This window comes from Tamandua tetradactyla, chromosome 6 (assembly GCF_023851605.1).
Source record: "Tamandua tetradactyla isolate mTamTet1 chromosome 6, mTamTet1.pri, whole genome shotgun sequence".
In the NCBI taxonomy this organism is placed as follows: Eukaryota; Metazoa; Chordata; class Mammalia; order Pilosa; family Myrmecophagidae; genus Tamandua; species Tamandua tetradactyla.
The window spans coordinates 128231120-128251729 of record NC_135332.1 but is presented as its reverse complement, the minus strand read 5'-3'; the positions used below and the strand labels follow the sequence as shown (position 1 = coordinate 128251729).

General features: G+C 35.5%; 1 protein-coding gene and 1 long non-coding RNA gene across 14 annotated transcripts in view; one reads left to right on the top strand and one right to left on the bottom strand.

The window, feature by feature from the left end:
* RALYL (RALY RNA binding protein like) overlaps window positions 1-20610 on the bottom strand; it is a 741752-nt gene that overhangs the window by 378100 nt on the left and 343042 nt on the right. For 12 of the 13 annotated variants that reach the window (XR_013178318.1, XR_013178319.1, XR_013178316.1 and 9 more), the window contains exon 2: window positions 19790-20068. Coding sequence is in view for 9 of the 13 variants with exons in the window: in XM_077167112.1 (XP_077023227.1) it covers window positions 19790-20045 (256 nt within the window). In the remaining 4 variants the exon portion in view is untranslated. Of the gene's footprint in view, window positions 1-19789; window positions 20069-20456; window positions 20568-20610 lie in introns of all 13 variants that reach the window. The other variant, XM_077167101.1, reaches the window with a different exon arrangement.
* On the top strand, window positions 12606-20569 carry LOC143688798 (uncharacterized). Its single transcript, XR_013178320.1, has 4 exons — window positions 12606-12957; window positions 17604-17738; window positions 18459-18590; window positions 20362-20569. It is a non-coding gene; the product is annotated as an uncharacterized LOC143688798 (long non-coding RNA).

Here is a 20610-nt window from a genome sequence, read left to right as displayed (position 1 = left end):
GATAGCAGAATTACAGAAAAGTACAGTAACTTTGGAAAATGTTAGAAGAAAATTCCAAGTCATATTACCTCTTGGAAACATGCTCTTTTCAACCTACAGTACAAGACATATTACTTCATGAAAACATGCTCTTTTCAACCTACAGTATATAACAGGGTTTCTTTATTTGTAAAATGGGATTTATGCAACGATCATCTTGCTCCATGAAATATGTTGGAAAGAAAACTTTAAAAACACACTATAGTGTATCTTGAATTTCTCTAAGAAGGTTAATGAGTGAAAATAAAATATAAATAAGAAATGTTGTCATTACAAGCTACACATTTTTATTTGCCAGAGAAAAAAGGAAATAAGTGGCATACTGAATACAATTGTGTAAGCAATTCTGCACATTCATACTCACCTGTTTACCATTCAAGACCCTCCACAGCTTTGTGAATAATATTTAGAAAAAAAGTATTTACATATATACCTCTGCAACTTGTCATCATTTTGAATATCTGTGTATATAAAATCTATTGAGATACTATGTGGTTAAAATATAGAACATTTGGGCATTATTTTAGTGTGGTGAGAAAGCTGAAATAGTGAATAGTTCAAAAGTGATTAAGAAATATTCAAATATATACTAATTCAAATATTTTCACATGCTCATTGCAGCAAGTATTCAAATTTGCCAAAGGATTACTTAAGATTTGTATTTTGGGAAGTGAAAGCTTTGTCAAGCCATCAAGTTGAGAAGGTATGATGACAATATGTTCTTTAGATACTAAGAAACTAAAAGTAAAGTTTTATTTTTTATCACTTTGAATGGCAATAGATTTATATATAAATATGCCTTTCTAAAAGTGTTCTTTATTACCTGCAGCATTCTTTAGATGTTTTCTGTAAGACTTTCATGACTTAGAAACCCTTACAAGGCTCATGAACTTCTTGAGGGGTTCTGCAATAGACTGCGTTGTCCAAAATGATTAGCCATGACTATCATTTCACCATAGGCTCTCTGTCAATGTGTCCTCACTGGATGTTCACTCAATGCATCTAATTTGTACCTGAAGGCATAGGCAGGAGAATAATACTAATAAAAATGGAACAGGACGGAAGCAATGGTAGAACTAATGTATTTGTTAGAGAGAACATAAACTAAAGATGCTGTAGTTCTTTTTTTTTTTTTTTCTTTTCTCAAAAGCTTGTAGGGATATTGTTAAATAACATATATTTGAAGGTCATTCCAAGTGTCTGGTAGTTTCAGAACTTAGCATTTTTCACTTAACACTGTCACAAGGTTTTCCTTTTTCTTCATAATTTCTATTGGTGACCTGACATGTGTGAATGAGGAGATTTAAAAGGAAAACACTCCCATCCCTCATCACTGTGTATTAGAGATATTGTTTAAAATCAGTAAGCACATAACACATCAACTATAAAGATAGATCAATTGTTTCAGGCATTTGTGGTTTTAAGGATTAAACAAAAATGATACAAGTGGTAAACTATGGTCTTAACACATTATTATAATTGCTCAGAAATGCAGGTGCTAAATTTTGCTTTCTATACAATGGGGAAAGAACTATCTTTATTATAAGTTATGAGTTGTTATCAAAATAACTCAAAGCATTGCTTTCATGTAGCTTATCTTAGTGAAAACTGATACATCATTTCTGAAGATTAATGGAGTAAATTTTGGTATGATTATTCTGAAGCATAGTTTCTTAACCAGGGGTGATTTTGCTTCTAATGGGATATTTGGTAATATCTGGACACATTTTTGGTGGCCACTACTAGGATGGAGTGGTATTGGCCTCTAGTGGGTAGAAGTCAGGGATACTGAAAAACATCATAGTATGCACAGGACAGCCCCTCCCAAACAAAGACTTATGTGCCCCAAAATATCATTAGTGCCAAGGGTGAGAGACTTTGCTCTAAAAATATGTATCATTATATACAGTTTATTAGAAACTACAAAGTATAGGTACCATGTTATTTAATCACAGAGAATTATATTGCAACCACAAAAAAAACATATAGAAGATTTAACAAATAGGTCATAAAAATTGGTCAAAATCTGTGGCTAAATTTTATTTTCAGAGGACCTAATACAAGCTAATATCCTGCCTAGAAGAGAAAATTAATAATTATTTGGTAAATGAATGAATAAATGAATGACTATCTCAACAGTGAGAGGAAATCAATGGGTACATTAAATTATACATGACATAATTAAGATCATAAGAACAAGCCAAATGATAGTTTGGAAAATATAAAATAGTACATTGAAGCCAATCTTCATTAAACTGAATACAGCCATATAGATATTTCTTCACACTGACACATTAGCACAACACTCAAGACCCTTGGGCTAAAATCAATGGTATATCTCTCCATTCTGCTTCTGCTACATGAGTTCACTTCTCCATCTATAGGGCTTTATACACTTCTGTCTGAATGAAAGGTATAGGGTATGAGGCTTCATCCAACCTATCCTTTGAATACTAATTTTAAATCTGTCTTTCCTTCAAGAGTCATATCTCATCACACCTGTAATCACCTGAATTAATCTCTTGTTCTCAGCCATTACTGACCCTACCATTATGCGCTACTATGTGCCATATTTTCAAAGTTTGTCCAGATGGACTCCGCCAAAAGACATAGAGGATTCCTTGTGACCCTAGAATGACCTCAGGCCGAAGTCTCCTTTTACAAACTTTTATCACGTGATATGCAGTGTATGCAGGCATGTTTCCAACTTTACAAACATATCAGTTCTGTATTACAACTCTATGAACTCAATATCATTTTACAAGGGAGGAAACTTTTCTCAGAAACTCAGATTTGTATTTGTCCTGCTTACACAGTAACTGCGGGGGACAGGTTGCCCAGCTCCATTTAGGTATGGTCAATGGAATGTGAGAAGATGGGATGAACACCATTTCCAGGCTTGATTTGCAAAACCAACAAATCAGACTTCCTCCCTTTTTCCTCCCCCATCTGCTGGTTGGACCTCTTGTCTAGGCAGTGCCTGGAAGGCAACCACTGAAAGATGCTGAAATTTCCTACAGCTCATTCTCTGAATGAATGAGACAGGGACACACCATCTCTGTTTTCAGGGAACTGATTGGATTTTATGAGGAAGGGGAAAAAATTTAATTGCATCAGCTACTGATCAGCTAATGACACTAAGACTGACATACTTTAGTTACTATACTATACAATATCTGTCCAATGGAAGGATCAAACAAGTTGTTGAGTCCCCTTTAGTACAAAACCACAGTTAATAAGGGTGATTGTCCTTTTCATTTTGTCCAGGATAACTGTGGTTTAAATTGGATGCCACAATACTTTTCACTCTCAAAAGTACCTTGGATTGGATGACAAAGTGACCAGCCACTCTATTGGTAAGGAAGAGTTACTGGCAAGGATAAATAGCAAAACTATTTTTTTTTTTTGATCAGAAGATGTTTTTGCAATCTTGCAACACCATTTATGAGTTATGTGATAAAGGGTTAGTTGATTTTCCTAAGCTTCAGTTTCTATTCAGTAAATGGGCATAAGTACTCATATTAGTTATGTCTTTGTATTATTGTGAAAAATAAATAAGATAAGAAGCACATGACAGACCTTGGAAAATGATGGAAATCTATGTAAATATTCAGCTGTTAAGAGAAAGCCATGAAAGAATGCCATTTTAAGGAATGTGTAAAACATTTCCAATTACTAAAGATCTTTCTTTAAACCAATATATCATTTACTATAATTTTTGAATAAAATATGTGTGTGAATATATGAGGCTTACTAAAGAATGGAGTATATTTAGAAATAAATAAAATCAGATCTACTAAATCGTTACTTCTGGGCTGTCAGACTTTAGAGAGACTGAATATCTAGTTACTGTACAAGAAGGCCCCAGTGCCTTCTAATAACAGTAACCCTAAACTGAAGCTACTTGCTCTGCTGGGTACTTGCAACCCTTTCTCCTTCTCTACTTTCTTCTCCTCTTTTAAATGTTGTCCTTTTCAGTGGGGTGGGGGGAGCACTTTAGCCAAGCCCATCCATCCCTCCAACCATCCATCTATCCAAACATACAACTGTTCATCTAACAAATATTCACTGAGTATTTTCCATGGAAATGTCAGCACTCTGCTAGCAGTTAAGAAGGTGATTAAAAGCATGCATGTGTTCAATGGTTTCTTGCGACTTAGAGCGAAGAGGGAAAAGGAACAGATATCAATTTAAAATTTACAAATATAGTCCTTCCAGAAAGGTGATGGAATAGGATAGGCTGAGTTCACTCCTGCTCTGGGAAACAACTAGAAAAGTGACAGAAAAACAATGGGGACAGCAGTTCCAGCATATGGGTGACCAGAGAGGGACTTTTATATTATATAGGGAGGACCTGGATGAAAAAGCAGGTAAATTATGGTTGAGTGGATGGGGTGAGTTTATCTACACCTGGGGCATGCTGCAATGCACAGGCAGGAGTAGGAGCTGAAGAAGCAGTGTGTCCCCGCACACCCATTTCTGAATCAGCTTGGGAGATCTTCCCTCTCAGCTCTGCAGCTATGAGCTTCCATGGGAAACCTGAAAACCTAAAGCTTGGTTTACCTATGCAGAGAGACCTTGCTGAGCGTAGTACCTACCCCTGACCCCAGAGGCAGGCTGCTGTGGGCACCTGTTATTGGTTGAGACTGGAGGGGCCCTTCCCTTGGGAGGATGAGGAGATACAGAGCTGAGCTGATCTGACAATTGGCCAGCAAAAGTGTCTCCTGGTTCTGCCACCTCTACCCTTTCTCCACAGAGGCCCAGAGTATCCATGCTGTGCATGGGCAGAGAGATGGGGATGTGGGAGTGAGCTACATTGAACTGCCAGACACTCCCAGGTAGGCTGTGGGCAGGGGAAGTTGAAATATTCAGTCACAACATCATTCCACATGGGAGTCTGGCAGCCACTAGACTCATTAATGCCTACAGGCAGATTTTCCACTGAGGTCCACAGTGCCCCACACCCAGCCCCAGAACTGGTGGCTTTTAGCAAGCACCAAGACCTGTGGCCTTGCTGGCTTTGTACCTGGTTGGGTCCCAGCCCAGTTGTTTGACTTAGTTGGGGAAAGTCAGGCCTGAGGTGAAGTGGGAGCCCGAGAGCACCATCTGCTGGGAAGGTGCAGAAAGTGTACTCTGGCAAACTGCTTTTCTGCTTAGCTTTTAACAGATCTCTAATTAGAGTTGCACCTCCTGCATGAGATCCCGGCCTTGGTTTGGTGGTGAATTACTGACAAACCAAGTGCAAAAGATGACTTTCAATGTAAACCCAAGCAACTACAAAATCTTAGATGAGCAAGGAAAATCAACCTTAAAAATAACCTTATCAAGAAAATCATATGCCTTGAAGGCAGAAGAAAATCACAAAGTACATGATGATGGAAGAAAATATGGCCCAGCCAAATGACCAAATAACATCAGAAGAAACATAGAATTTGAATCAACTAGTCAAAGATGCCCATACAAATTCCTAAATAAGTTCAATGGGTTGGCTAAAGACATAAGGGATATGAAGAAGACTAGAAGAGCATAAAAAGGAATTTAAAAGACTAAATAAAAAAATAGCAGATCTTACAGAAATGAAAGATACTATAATCAAATTTAAAAAATTAGAGGGTGGGGCACAGCGGTTCAGCAGGCAGAGTTCTTGCCTGCCATGCAGGAGATCTGGGTTCGATTCCCAGTGTCTGCTCATGAAAAAAAAAATGTGTGTATATATATTAGAGACATGCAGCAGCAGATTTGAAGAGGCAGAAGAAAGAATAAGTGAATTAGAGGACAGGACAACTGAATTTGAATGTGGAAAATAATACGTGGTGAAAAAGATGGAAAAATTTGAATTGGATCTCAGGGAAATGATGGACAACATGAAGTACACAAATATAAGAATCATAGATGTCCCTGAAGGAGAAGAGAAAAGAGCTAGGAAGATTATTTGAGGATATAACTCAGGAAAACTTTCCAACCCATATAAAGTATATAAATATGCAAATCAAAGAAGCCCAACAAACTCCAAATAAAATAAATTCAAATAGACCCACTCCAAGACACATACTAATTAGACTGTCAAATGCTGATGAGAAGGAGAAAGTCCGGTAAGCAGTAAGAGAAAAGTGATTTGCCACATACAAGGGAAGCCACCTAAGACTAAGTTTGGACTAGTCAATAGGCACTATGGAGGTGATAAGGCAGTGGTATGATATACTTAAGATTCTGAAAGGGAAAAAATTTCCAGCCAAGAATTCTTTATCCAGAAAAGTTGTCCTTCAAAACTGAGGAGGAGATTAAAATTTTCACAAACAAATGCTGAGAGAATTTGTTAAAAAGAGATCAGTCCTGCAAGAAATACTAAAGGAGTACTGTCAGATGAAAAAAAAAAACAAAACACAGGAGAAAGAGGTCTGGAGGAGGGCACAGAATGGAAGAGTATTAGTAAGGGTAGCTTAAAGGATAAAAAGAAAGAGAGGGAAAATATATGGATTTGATAAATAAAAATCAAACAATAGAATGGCAGATTCAAGAACTGCCTTTATAGTAATAACTTTGAATGTTAATGGACTAAACTCAGCAACTAAAAGATACAGATTGATAGAATTGATTTAAAAATATGAGCCATCTATATACTGTTTACAAGAGACTCAACTTAGACCCAGGTAACAGATTAAAAGTTTGTTTCAATCTATTTCAATAGACTTTAAATGCAGAGATTTCATAAGAGACTAGGAAGGACACCACATATTAATAAAAGGTACAATTCACCAAGAAGGAATAACAATCATAACTGTTTATGCACCCAATCAAGGAGCTCCAAAGTACACGAGGCAAACACTGGCAAAACTGAAGAGAATGATAATTGTTTCAGCAACAATTGTGGGACTTCAATACACCACTCTCTTTAATAGATAGAACAACCAGACAGAGGATTAATAAGGAAATAGAGAGCCTAAACAACGTGATAAATGAACTAGACCTTACAGAAATATATAGATTATTATACCCTAAAACACCAGGATATTCTTCTTTAGTGCTCATGGAACATTCTCCAGGATAGATCTTTGCTGGGACACAAAACACATCTTATCAAATTTTAAAATATTAAAATTATTCAAAGCATGTTCTCTGACCATAACAGAATACAGCTGGAAATCAACAAACACCAAAGAACCAAAACTTTCACAATAAATGAAGATTGAATAAGACACTTTTAAACAATCTGTGGTCAAAGAAGAAATTACAAGAGAAATTGGTAAATATTTGGAGATGAAAGAAAATGAGAATAGAACATATCAGAACTTATAGAAGTTGGCAAAGGAAGTGTTGAGAGGGAAATTTATTGTCCTAAATGACTATATTAAAAAGGAAGAAAGAGCAGGGCAGGCCACGGTGGTTCAGTGGCAGAATTCTTGCCTGCCATGCCAGAGACCCAGATTCAATTCCCAGTGCCTAACTGTGCAAAAATAAATAAATAAATAAATAAATAAATAAATAAATAAATAAATAAATAAAATACACTCCTTATAAAAAGGAAGAAAGCAAAAATCAAGAACTTAGCTGCTCACCTGGAGGAACTATAGAAAGAACAGCAAACTAATCCCAAAGCAAATAGAAGAAGAGAAATAACAAAGATTAAAGCAGAAATGAATTAGAGAACAAAATAAATAAATAAATAAATGAAAAAGAATCAATAAAACCAAAGTTGGTTCTTTGAGAAAATCAATAAAATTGATGATCCCTAAGCTCGGCCAACAAAGGAGAAAAAGAGAGAGGATACAAATAAATAAAGCCAGAAATGAGGGGTCATTACCATGGACCCTGAAAAAATAAAAATAAAAAATCATAAAAGGATACTATGAACAACTATATGTCAAAAAGCTAGACAACATACATGAAATGGACAAATTCCTAGAAACACACAAATAACCTACACTGACTCAAAAAGAAATAGAAGACCTCAACAAAACAGTTACAAACAAATAGATTCAACCAGTCATCAAAATCTTCCTTCCAAGAAAAGCCCAGGGACAGATGGCTTCACAGGGGAATTTTACCAAACATTCCATAAAGAACTAACACTGTTTCTGCTTAAACTCCTCCAAAAAGTTGAGGAAAAAAAGAATGCTAACTCAGTTTATGAAGTTAACATCACTCTACTACCAAAACTGAATACAGATGCTACAAGAAAGGAAAACTACAGGTCCATCTCCCTAATGAATATAGATGCAAAAAATTCTCAAACATACTTGTAAATCAAATCCAATGGTACATTAAGAGAATTGTAACCATGATCAGGTGGGGTTAATTCCAAGCATGCAAGGGTGGTTCAGCACAAGAAAACCAATCAATGTAAAACAACATATTAACAAGTCGAATGGGAAAAAAAAATCACATGATTATCCTGATTGACGCTGAAAAAACATTTGACAAAATTTGGCATTCATTTCTGATAAAAATATTGAAAAACACAGGAATCAAAGGAAACTTCCTAAATATGATAAAGTGCATATATGAAATATGATAAAGTGCATATATGAAAAACCCACAGCTATCATCATATTCACCGGTGACAGACTGAAAGCCTTTCCCCTGAGATTGGGAATGAAACAAGGATTCCACTGTCACCGCTATTATTTGAACATAATTAGAAGTTCTAATTAGAGCAATTAAGCAACAAAAAGAAATAAAAGGCATCTAAATCAGAAAGGACATAGTAAAACTTTCATTATTTGCAGGTAACATGATCTTACACTTGGAAGATCTTGAGAAATCTATGACAAAGTTACTTGAGCTAATAAATAAATTCAGTGAAGTAGTGGGATACAAGGTTAATGTGCAAACATCAGCAATGTTCCTACACACAAGTAATGACCTAATTGAGGAGACAGTTAAGAAAAAAAAATTCCACTCACAATAGCAACTAAAAGAATCAAGTATCTAGGAATAAACTTAACCAGGGATGTAAACTATTAAACACTGCTAAAAGAAATCAAAGTAGATCTAAAGAGGTGGAAAGACATTCATGGATAAGAAGGCTAAATATCATTAAGACATCAATTCTACTCAAATTGATCTAGGGATTCAATGCAACACCAATCAAAATTCTAACAGCTTACTCTGAAGACTTGAAAGGCTAGCTATCAAGTTTATTTGGAAGGAAAAGGGGCCCCAGATAGCCAAAAACATACTAAAAAAGAAGAATCAAGTGGGAAGACTTATACTTCTTGATTTTAAAGTTTACCGTAAATCCACAGCATGATTTGGCACAAAGATAGACATTTTGACCAATGGACTCAAATTGAGATTTCAGAAGTAGACTCCTAGATTTACAGTAAATTGAACTTCGACAAGGTCCCCAAATTCACTGAACTGGTACAGAAAAATCTTTTCAATAAATGGGGCTGTGAGAACTGGATATCCATGGAATAAAAGAGGACCCTCTACCCCACACCCTATACAAAAATTACCTCAGAGGATCAAAGTCCTAAATATAAGAGCCAGTTCCATAAGACTTCTAGAAGAAAATATAGGGAAACATCTTCAAGACCCCTAGTAATAGGAAATAGATTCTTAGACCTTATACCCAAAAGTACAAGCAACAAAAGAAAAAAATAGATAAATGGGAATTCCTAAAAATCAAATCTTTCTGGCCTCAAAGGACTTTGTTAAAAAGGTGAAGAGCCAGCCAACTCAATAGGAGAAAATATTTAGGAACCATATATCTGATAAGGGTTTGATATTCAGTATATATAAAGAAATCATACAATTCAACAACAGAAGAACAAACAGCCCAATTATAAAAAGGGCAAAAGATATTAGCGATAAGCAAATCAAAAAATGAATGATATATCATCTCACACCTATAAAAATGGCTGCCATTAAACAAACAGGAAAGTACAAATGTTGGTGAGGATATGGAGAAACTGGAACACTTATGCACTGTTGGTGGGGATGTATAATGGTACAGCTACTGAGACAGTTTGGTGGGTGCTCAGAAAAAAAAAATATTGAGTTGCCCTGCAAAGCAGAATATAACCCAGAAGAGTTGAAAGCACTGTCACAAACAGACATTTTCACATTGATGGTCATAGTGGCATTATTCACAGCTGCCAAAAGATGGTAACAGCCCAAGTGTCCATCATTGGAAAAACTGATACACAAAATATGGTATATACATGCGATGGAATATTATGCAGCAGTGAGAAAAAAACAGGTCCTGAAGCATATGATGACATGATAAATCTTCAGGACATAATACTGAGTGAAATAAGCCATACGCAAAAGGATACTGTATGATTTCATGAATATGAACTCTATAATAAAGACCAACTCAGAGCCTTAAAATGTAGAAAATAGGGGACCTAGAGATAGAGAGGGGATAGAGAAGGGGGAACAGTTACCTAATACATGCAGACTAGTTAATAAGATCAAACTTAGAAGTAGGACAACAGATAGAGGTGATGGTAGTTCATTAGTGGGTCTGTAAGTAATACTATTATGCTGAAGGTAATTATGACTGAAAGGGGTGTTTAGAGCTATATACCTTATCAATTAGTACTATCAATATAAATAAGTTCTTGAGGATGTACGAGGGTAGTTCAGTGGTACAATTCTCACCTGCCATGTGGGACACCTGGCCTATACACTTCCCTCCACATCCCCTCCAAAATTCAACAAATGATGCTACAATAATGGGATAGTCACATGGAAAAAGAATGAAATGTGACCCTCACTATACAGCAGGCAATATATATGAATATGTTCTTGCATGCACTATTTCAAAAGTATGACACTTGTACAAAGAGTTAATAATATAAGGGCATATGGGAAAAACTACTTAGTGCAAGATGTGGTCTATATTTAACAGGAATATACTGCTAGTACCACAACAATACCAGGGCTAAATAAGTGGTGGTGGGGGGGTGAGGACAAGAGTTAAGGAGAGTGCTGGATTTTCTCTTTAGTGTGGGCGTGTCTACCTTTTAGTTTTCTCTTTGGAGAGATGAAAATTGTCTAAAATTGAGAGGCATGATGATTGTACAGCTAATATACTGTGAAACATTGTTTATTTTGGATAGAATATAAGCTATGCGAATAGATCTCAACAAAATCTGCAGATTCAAATCAAACAAATAAACAGAAAGATTCAAGTGCTAGAGAAAATGTGGAAAGAAAGGTATACTTATTCAATGTTGGTAGGGTGATAGAATGTGGCAGCCCCTCCAAAGGAAAATGTATGGATCCACAGGAGGGTAAATATAGGTTTGACTTATGATTAGGCAATCCTGTTACTGGCAATATACTCGAAAGAACTGAAAGCAGGAATTCAAACAGACATTTGCACACTGATGTTTATGGTGACATTATTCATGATACCCAATGGATGGAGGTGGCTGAAAGGTAAGTTGACTGAGAAGCAGAAGGGTGAACGATGGTTAATACATATGATGGAATATTGTATGGCTACAGAAAGGAAGGAAGTCATGAGGCATGCAAATGAGGTGCATGAACCATGGGGACATTATGTTGAGCAAAATAAGCCAGAAACAAGAGAACAAATATTATATGGTCTCTTTTAGAAAATATCTATTAGAAAATTGGGGCCTAGACTGTAAACTCTTTTAGCAGTGACATTTGTTCCAGAGCTTCAAGTGTTATCTCTAAATTCTGAAACGCTATGTTATACGTGTATAACCTGGTATTTTCCTGGAACTTTGGGTACTTGTGCGACACCTACAATTCAGAGCCAGAATTCTGCAGCTTTGAAAGTCAGCATTCCTACACACAGCAACTGTTAAAGACTGAAAAAACTGTTAAAAACTGAAAAAGAGATCAGGATTCAATTGGCGATAAGAACAAAGATGATCTGGTTGGGACCAAGGTAAACCAAAATAAAGGGTAAAGGATGATATTGTCTGTATTTTAGAACTTCATCTACTGGTTTATTTTGTCCAAAACCTAAATTTTCTGTCACACTCAGTCTAACTTAACCTGTCTGGCCAATTCATTTAAACAACCTAAATACATGGAGCCTAGAACTGGGAGCAAGGTCTTACAAATCTGTATCGGTTAATTTAATACCTGGATATTTTCCAGTGTATGTTGGTTAGATAATTAAAAAGTACTGGCAAAGTTCCTTGAGGGACTGGAGATAAAATGGAAGTATTAAACTTTCCCATCTGGGAAATACCTGATACCCTCTCAAGCATTAGGGACTCTCAAGTTAAAAGGTCATACCCTTGATTTTGAGAATTGTTCTTATTAAATTTATATCTGTAAGGGAGAAGCTAAGCCTACCTATAATAATGCCTAAGAGTTACTTCTGGAAGACCTCTATTGTTGCTCCAATGTGTCCTCATCCTCTAAGCCCAGTTCTTCCAGTAAAATCATTAACCTCCCCTCTATGTAGCATGACATCCAGGGATGTAAATCTCGCTGGCAATGTGGGATATGACTCCCAGGGATTAGCTTTGCCCTGGCATTGTGGGATCGACAATGCCTACCTGACCAAAGCGGGGAGAATTAATGTAACAAAATAAGGTATCAGTGGCTAAGAGATTTCAAATAGCATCAAGAGGATATTCTGGAGGTTACTCTTATGAAAGCTTCAGCTAGATATTGCTAATTACCATGGTATTCCAAGCCCCAACCAACAGTATTCTTGTAAACCCTAAAGAATATCTGATACTCTATAAAAGTTTAACTCACTAAGTTTACTTTTTAGAAAGCTATAACCTCCAGATGTTCCTAGGCCAGATAAGCCCTGAAACCATGTTACCAGTCTCTCTAAGAGCATCAAGCAGTTGCATTCCCCTGCCACATCATGTCAATACCTCTTTTCAACATGAAGAAGTTAAAATGGTCATTGTCCAAATATCCCTAAAGAGTTGAAGAATCAAAGGAGAAGGAAGAGTTGTATCAGAGAAGGTAGGATTTAACAATTGAGTATGACTACTGAATCATTATATTGGTATTTCTTTTTAGTCTCCAGTGTCTTAGAGCAGCTAGAAGGAAGCACCTGAAATAGTGGAACTGTAACTCATACCATACTTTGAAATTTGTTCTAAAACTACTTGTTGAAATGTACCTTGAAATTTACTGCTTTTTTGTATATATGTTATATTTCATAATAAAAAAATGTATTAAAATTCACTAATATAAAATGTGATAAAAAGTAAGATATGTGCTAGGAAGGGAAGGAAAATATTCTATGTTTGAGAGATCAGTGTAAGTTTCCTTAAAGTAATGAATGGCATGTGACCTGAGATTTGAAAGGTGAGGAGCCAGAAAAGGTGAGTCAAGAAGTGGGAAGTGGGGTGTAGTAATGGGGAGGTTGATAAGAAACAACATTCTAGGTAGTTGAAACAGTGCATGAAAAGGCCCTATGGAGGGAAAGAATGTGACTTGCTGAAAGATCTGAAAGAAGTCAGTTTAGTTGAGCAAGGCTGAGAGGACTATGATGTGATAGGAAATGAGTAAGAAACAAATCAGAAACTTGTAGGCTATGAGAGAGAGAGTGGATTTCATTCTCTTTTTTTCTGAGAACATTGGGAAATCACTGAAAATTTAAATCAGAAAGTGATTTGATTGAGTCTGTAGTTTTGAAAAGATCACTCTGGATACAAAATGGTGGCTCAGGATAGAACATATTTGAAATCTATTATTCTTAGGGCATGCATGATGGATTGTAACAATCATTTGTTTGTTCCCTTTCCTTTGTTCTTACTCAGTATTGTTTTCAACATCTGCTTCTCTACTAATGCATTTCAAACTACTTACTTTAGGATGAGAATAATAACTAGATTTATTTTAACATTAAAAATCCCTACTCATCATGCTCCTACTCTAAAATCCTTTAGCATTTGTAAAAATTATAATGTAGTGAAATTAATTTAATTTAATGTATTCCCTTTTCAAACTAGACTTTGCTCCTCAAAGACTGTAGGCTTTAAAACAAGGATAATTTCTATGGGTTCATTATGCTTTAGAGTTTGGTCCCTTGTAGTATTAGTAACCAACTTAAGTTCATAAATTGTGTCTTTTGATGTGACAGTATGTGTAAGACTAAAGCAAAAAATGTTTATTTGTTACAAAATTTAGATTTTGACTAGAGCATTTCCTAATATAACTCATGTAGATAGTTTGATTGAATGTCGTAAGTACTTGGAATCTCAGGTAGCACATGAGATTTTGTTGGTTTGCCCAGAGTGATGCCCCAATGAATCCCAGAGTGATTTGATCAGTGACTGGAAAAGCATTTGCAAACCCCCTTCGGGGAATGGTGAGAGTGGGGAGAAATTCAACTTCCCCAAGTTGAATTCTTGATATTCTCACAAGCAGTGTGGACAACCAAAGCTATAGGCTGAGCCCCCAGTCTTGGGGGTTGATCACATGAAACTTAACCCCACGAAAGATAGGTCAAGTCTACTTAAAATTTAGGCCTAAGAGTCACCCCCAAGAGAGCTTCGTTTGTTGCTCAGATGTGGCCTCTCTCTCCAGCCAACATGATGAGCAGTCTCACCACCCTCCCCCTCTTTGCATGGGACATGACTCCCAGGGGTGTGGACCTTCCTGGCAACGTGGGACAGAGATCGTGGAATGAGCTGAGACTCAGCATCAAAGGACTGAGAAAAACCCTAGAATGAGCTGAGAATTAACAACAAGAGACTGAGAGAACCTTCTCGACCAAAAGGGGGAAGAGTAAAATGAGACAAAGTGTCAATGGCTGAGAGATTCCAAACAGAGTCGAGAGGTTATCCTGGAGGTTATTCTTATGCATTAAGTAGATATCACCTTGTTGCTCAAGATGTAGTGGAGAGGCTGCAGGGAATTGCCTGAAAATGTAGTGCAATGTTCCAGTAGCCATGTTTCTTGATGATGATTGAACAATGATACAGCTTTCACAATGAGACTCTGTTAATGTGAAAACCTTATGTCTGATGCTCCTTTTAGCTACTATATCAACAGAAGAGTAGAACATATGGAATAAAAATAAATAATAGGGGGAACAAATGTTAAAATAAATTCAGTTTGAAATAGTGGTAAATGAAAGCAAGGGGTAAGGGGTATGGTACGTATAGTTTTTTTTTTTTTCTCTATTATCATTTTATTTCTTTTTCTAAATCGATGCAAATGTACTAAGAAATGATGAATATGCAACTATGTGATGATATTAAGAATTACTGATTATATATGTAGAATGGAATGATTTCTAAATGTTTTGTTTGTTAATTTTTTTAATTAATACAAAAAGAGTAAATCCACAAAACCCATTCTTGCTTACCACCTATCTCTACTTAACCCTCAATATCAAATATTTGTACATTCATGCGTGCTGTATATATAAATTTTAATATTAAAACAAAAAAAATTGTGTCTTTTGCAAGCATCTTAACAATGCAATAATCTAAAGATAAGGAAAGACATTCCACATGTTTATTTATAGCACCTGTGTAATCAAATCAGTGTAATTAGTAGATGTATAAAAATGGCACTGATCTAGACTTAGCCTCCAACTACTACCTTATATTTTGGTACAAAAGGACACATTATGTGTGACCTCTCATATAAAAATTGTTATTAAACATTCTAAAATTGTGCTTCATCTTTCACAAAAGACATTTGAACAAAAAAAGTTCAGTGACTAAATTTAGATGCAAAAGTAATATAAATTTCCAATATTAGCCTTTTTATGTGTTCTAGTATAGAATTTAGGACTCTGTGTCAACATAATAAGAATAAAAAAACCCAAGGGAAAGAAATCAATCAAGACCTTAGACAGTGGCCTACTTTCAACATCCAGAACAGAGTGCCAGTATTTTGAGCTCCAATTTCTGAGCTCCCACAGTTAATCTATACACTGTAATTTTTAGGTGGGATTCAGTAACATTTTAAGTAAATTTCTCCTTTTATATTGATTTGAAAAGAAGGTAAAATTGACCTATATTTAAAAACTCAAACACAATTTGAGGATCATTTCATGATAAAAGCTATTTCTCCTGAAAAATACAGAGTATTTATAGTACCAACAGACTTATGGAAATCTTGACCTTAATTTTTAGGTCTATTATAGTCAGATGAGTATAATTATCCTGACTGTGTCTGCAATGGCTGATTTAAAATCGGTCTACAAAACATTTCTATTTATGCCAATGGTGTATTAAAAGACAGACAATAAAGTTGACATGATAGATAAAATTCTCTCTGCTTCTCTGTTGGGCAGATGACTTTGGGTATAACAGATATTGATCTGGAAAGAAACTTAAGGCTTAAAGATCATGTACTTGAGATATTGTAAATTAAGATTTTCATATATTAAATCTATAAGAGAAGTCGGGTATTTGGACTTGGACATTTGGAAATCATTAGTAGTCTAAGGGAAGCAATTTAAGGACTGTAGACCTAAGAAAGCAGTGCTCTAATATAGGAAGTTTAGGAAAGCCATGTTAACCACAGAATTAACTTCAGTTTAGAATTGGGAATCAGATAGCTGTGCAGAAAACAGTTTTGATTTAGATATTTGCAGTGGGCTTAACAGAAATGGTTGTTTCCAGGAACTGAAAGATTTCTCAAGAGATCCATCTTCAGCCAATATTTTCTTCTCATTCTATAGACTTTCCTGGGTGAGCTTATCCACTAGTCCAACTTCAGCAACTGTGTTGATGACTCCCAAATCTCTCTCCTTAGTTTAAGATCTGTGTACCCAAGATTCTACTAGATATATTTAACCTGAATACCCTCAGACATATACATTGACTTTAATACCTATATACTCACTTCTAAATCATTGTCTAACACCCATAGCCTTTTCTCACTTATATTCTTCACCTTCTTAGTGACCTACAAGACTATGCAACAAAGGTTGTTTAATTTGTCCTAGTACAATTGATGTTTAAATCTAATCCCTTAAATTGCTTATAAGTTTTTTAATACATAGCGATGATGAGAGTATGTTCTTATTCAGAAGAAGATACATGGATATATATATATAATTGGAGATCAAATTAGTTAATATATGCAGAAAACTATCTCAGAGCATGGGTTAATCAATATTAATTTCCTTCCCATTCTAAAGATAAAGGAGCATGTTAGAGAGACTGTAATACATGAAGCTAAAATCCATTCCTTATGACAAGAGTGTATTACTTGGTCCTTGATCAAATGACTTCATATTAAGTTTTTCAGGGTTGTGTGGAGGCTGAACATCAAAAAGGGTTTATTTCAAAGTAAGGAAAATTAAAGGACAAGAGACTGATTTACCTGAACCCAAGTTTTGCCCATGTCAGCAAACAAAAGAACAGGACTTAAAGCTTGAAGTGGATATACCTCCTGGAAAATTAAGAGTCTCATTCAGCATTCAGCTAAGAAACTAACTTCCTGCAGGGAGCTACTAAAGACATACTCTTGCTTTTTGCCTGAACCTGTAGTGAATGGTTTAGTTATTTGTCCTGAAAGCAAAAGTTATTAGTTAAATAGCTAACTGCTTGCTCTGTATAAAAAGACATCAAGCTTTAGACAAAGTAGTGAAATACTAGATTTCAACTAAAAGAATAAAGTCATTGACTTGAATTCAGGCAGAAAGGGTGATTGTGGCTGATTAAGATACATGCTGTGGAGATTAGTATGACGACACAACCAAAAGAAAATCTGAGAGGAGTGACTGGAAATGAGAAAAAAGCACAATTCAACTCTGTGCCACTGAAAGAAAAGTGAGTTGGTGTCATCATTTTTTCTCCTTGGGTGAATGTAAGTAAGCATCTTAGGATGGCTATTACTCCTTCCTTATTGCATTGTTCTTAAAGGATGATGACTTGATGAACAATGATAGAAAAGGGGACTCTGGGAAATCAGCTTCAGCTCATTAATAAGTGAACTGGACATTTAATGAACAATATCTTGATATTCTATTAAATAAAAACAAAATAATCACATTTCTATAAAATATGTGCTAGTTTCATAGGAAAAAAGCAAGAAATAGGCAATAAGTGGGATTTTCTCTGAAATTGGTTGGGATGTGGTCTGAAAAAATAACTTCAAATGGAAAGAAAAATAAAAAAGAACAGAAAATTCCCGTGTCAAGATAAGGAAGCAGAATGGGAGATTAAAGAAAACAAAAAGGGACAATTGGAAAACATTGTCTATTTGTAAAGCATTACCTTTCTTTATCATATAAGAAAATGAAGGGGAAAAGTAAAAATTATATTATCATATAGCAGTGATTATTATACAGAAGGCACTTAAAGGATCTTTCTTTGTCCCCGCCCAGGTGTGTTATTTCAGGGTTCACTCTCATTTTAATGAATTATGCTATTGCCCTCCCCTCGTTTTTCTTAACTGCTTTATATAACTTGAATATGCTCACAATATTCTTAACTCTCTTCTAACTTGATTTATTCTCTTTAAATTGTTTTTTAAATATGTTCCTCCAGCTTTATGCCTAAGGACATGACAGAGGCAACATCACAAATTAAATATACAGTTCCATAGATGATGGGATTATGAAAAAGGGCAGAAAACATTCTAGTTTAGACAGGCTGATCAAGAAGATCCTCTCTGGGGAGGTAAGTTTTAAGCACTGAACAGAATGAAACAAGGAAGCAAAAGGAAGACCAGGTAGAGGGAGTATTTCAGTAGTCCATGAAGCATTTTATATCTTATAAGCATATATGTCATACATCTTATATGAGAGGGCCATTGGTACAGATTTAAAAGATGGTTGGGTTAGGGATACAGTTGGAGCAAGAAAACTTGAGAATAGATTATATTTGGAGTGGGGTTGAGGAAAGGAAAAAATTAAGGTTGACCCTAGGATTTTTGTTTCAAAACCTGGATATATGGGGTTTCTAGTTATTGTGATGGAGCAGCCTAGGGTAGGAGAGTTTGTGGATGGGAAAAAGCACCAGTTTTGTTTTGGACAAATGAAGGTGAAATGCCTGATGGATATCCAAGAGAAAATGTTGAATAGCCAATTTGATATACCAATCTATGCAGGCCAAGAGATATAAATTAGTGAATCAGTAATGTATCAATTATATTTTCCCTCTTATAGAAAAATATCTAAATGATTTTCTAACTTTTAAAATCTATATATTACCTACAATTAACATTTCCTTAATAAATGTCTTCTCATATTGCTTCAGACTGCATTCTACTCCTTTGTTTGGCATCTTATATGATTTCTTGGTCATGGGATACAAATCGGATTGTTGTATATGACAAACAGGCATAATGTACGAGGTTAACGAATAGATAAGAAATAATGGGTTACATTCCTTCTTTCCTTCTAAAATTTACTTACTTTTGTGGTTTTAATAATTCTTTCCCCCCTACCCCCCCCAAAAAAAAAGGAAATGAGGAAAATATATTGGATGCATTAGCTCGTCAAGGCAAATGTTACAAACACACAGCAAGCAAAAGTTATGCTTTGATTACCATAAGGTCTTCTGGAAGATAGAGGCCATTGTCAAGTCCAATAAAGCTAAACAAGATGCACATGGGTTCTTTGCCTGACTGTGTTAGGATTGGTGGAAGCAATAAAAATATTACAAAGAAGATTTCATCTCAGCTTTATAAATGTGTAGATAAAAGAAGACATTTCTATATAAAACAATATGAGGACAGAAATATAAATTATAAAGATACAAGCACTATAGCTGACTAGAGAAGACACAGTATGGTGGTACTGCCTTTTAAACAATAAAACCACATCCAGTTACATGCAGGGATTGGCACTAACATGAAATCCGCAACTGTGACTTACCAAGTGGTTGGCCGGCGATGATCCTGGCATTTTCTCCAGCCACTGCAGCTCTCGCATGCCGCTCACTCATGTACTGTACAAATGCATAACCTTTGTGCACTGAGCATCCAACTATTTTTCCATACTTGGAAAAAATGGCTTCGATGTCAACTTTCTTGACAATGGCTGTATTTAGATTGCCGATGAAAACCCGGGAGTTGATGGACTTGGGGTCATTCTTATTAGTCACGTTGCTGGTCTGTGTTTTGCCGGTCATGGTTGGCTCACCTTGTTTTATACCTTAAACAAACAAACGATCAAAAAGTAAATAATTAGACTACATAGCGCGCTGACTTCAACTGTTTTTCTATAGTATACTTCGGTAAAAAAAAATCCCAAAGTACTACCGATTTTCTTCACAAGAAAATTTAATAATATAAAAGGTGAACAGTGTACTGTTAAATGAAGTAGAAAACCACTCATAATAACTTAATAGATACTTGTACATAAATTCCTGATTGATTTGTCCAAAGTTTGGCCCTGCTTAATGATTTAACATTTTGCAGCTGTTTTTATTTTTGTCTATTATTCAGATGCAAGTTCAAGGAATAAGCCACCTTATATATCAACGAAAAAGAAAATAGAATATGATGAAGGTCAGATGGTGGATGGATCAGAGTAATGTCACCTTTCTTTGCTGTTTGAGCACATGCATTTTTACGTCTACATTTTCTATAAGAGGTGGACGTTCATTATTCGAACCCCTCTATCAGAAGTCAATAATACGTTTCATTAAATGCTGTGGAAGAGAAAAAGCATTAAAAAATCATATATTCAATTAG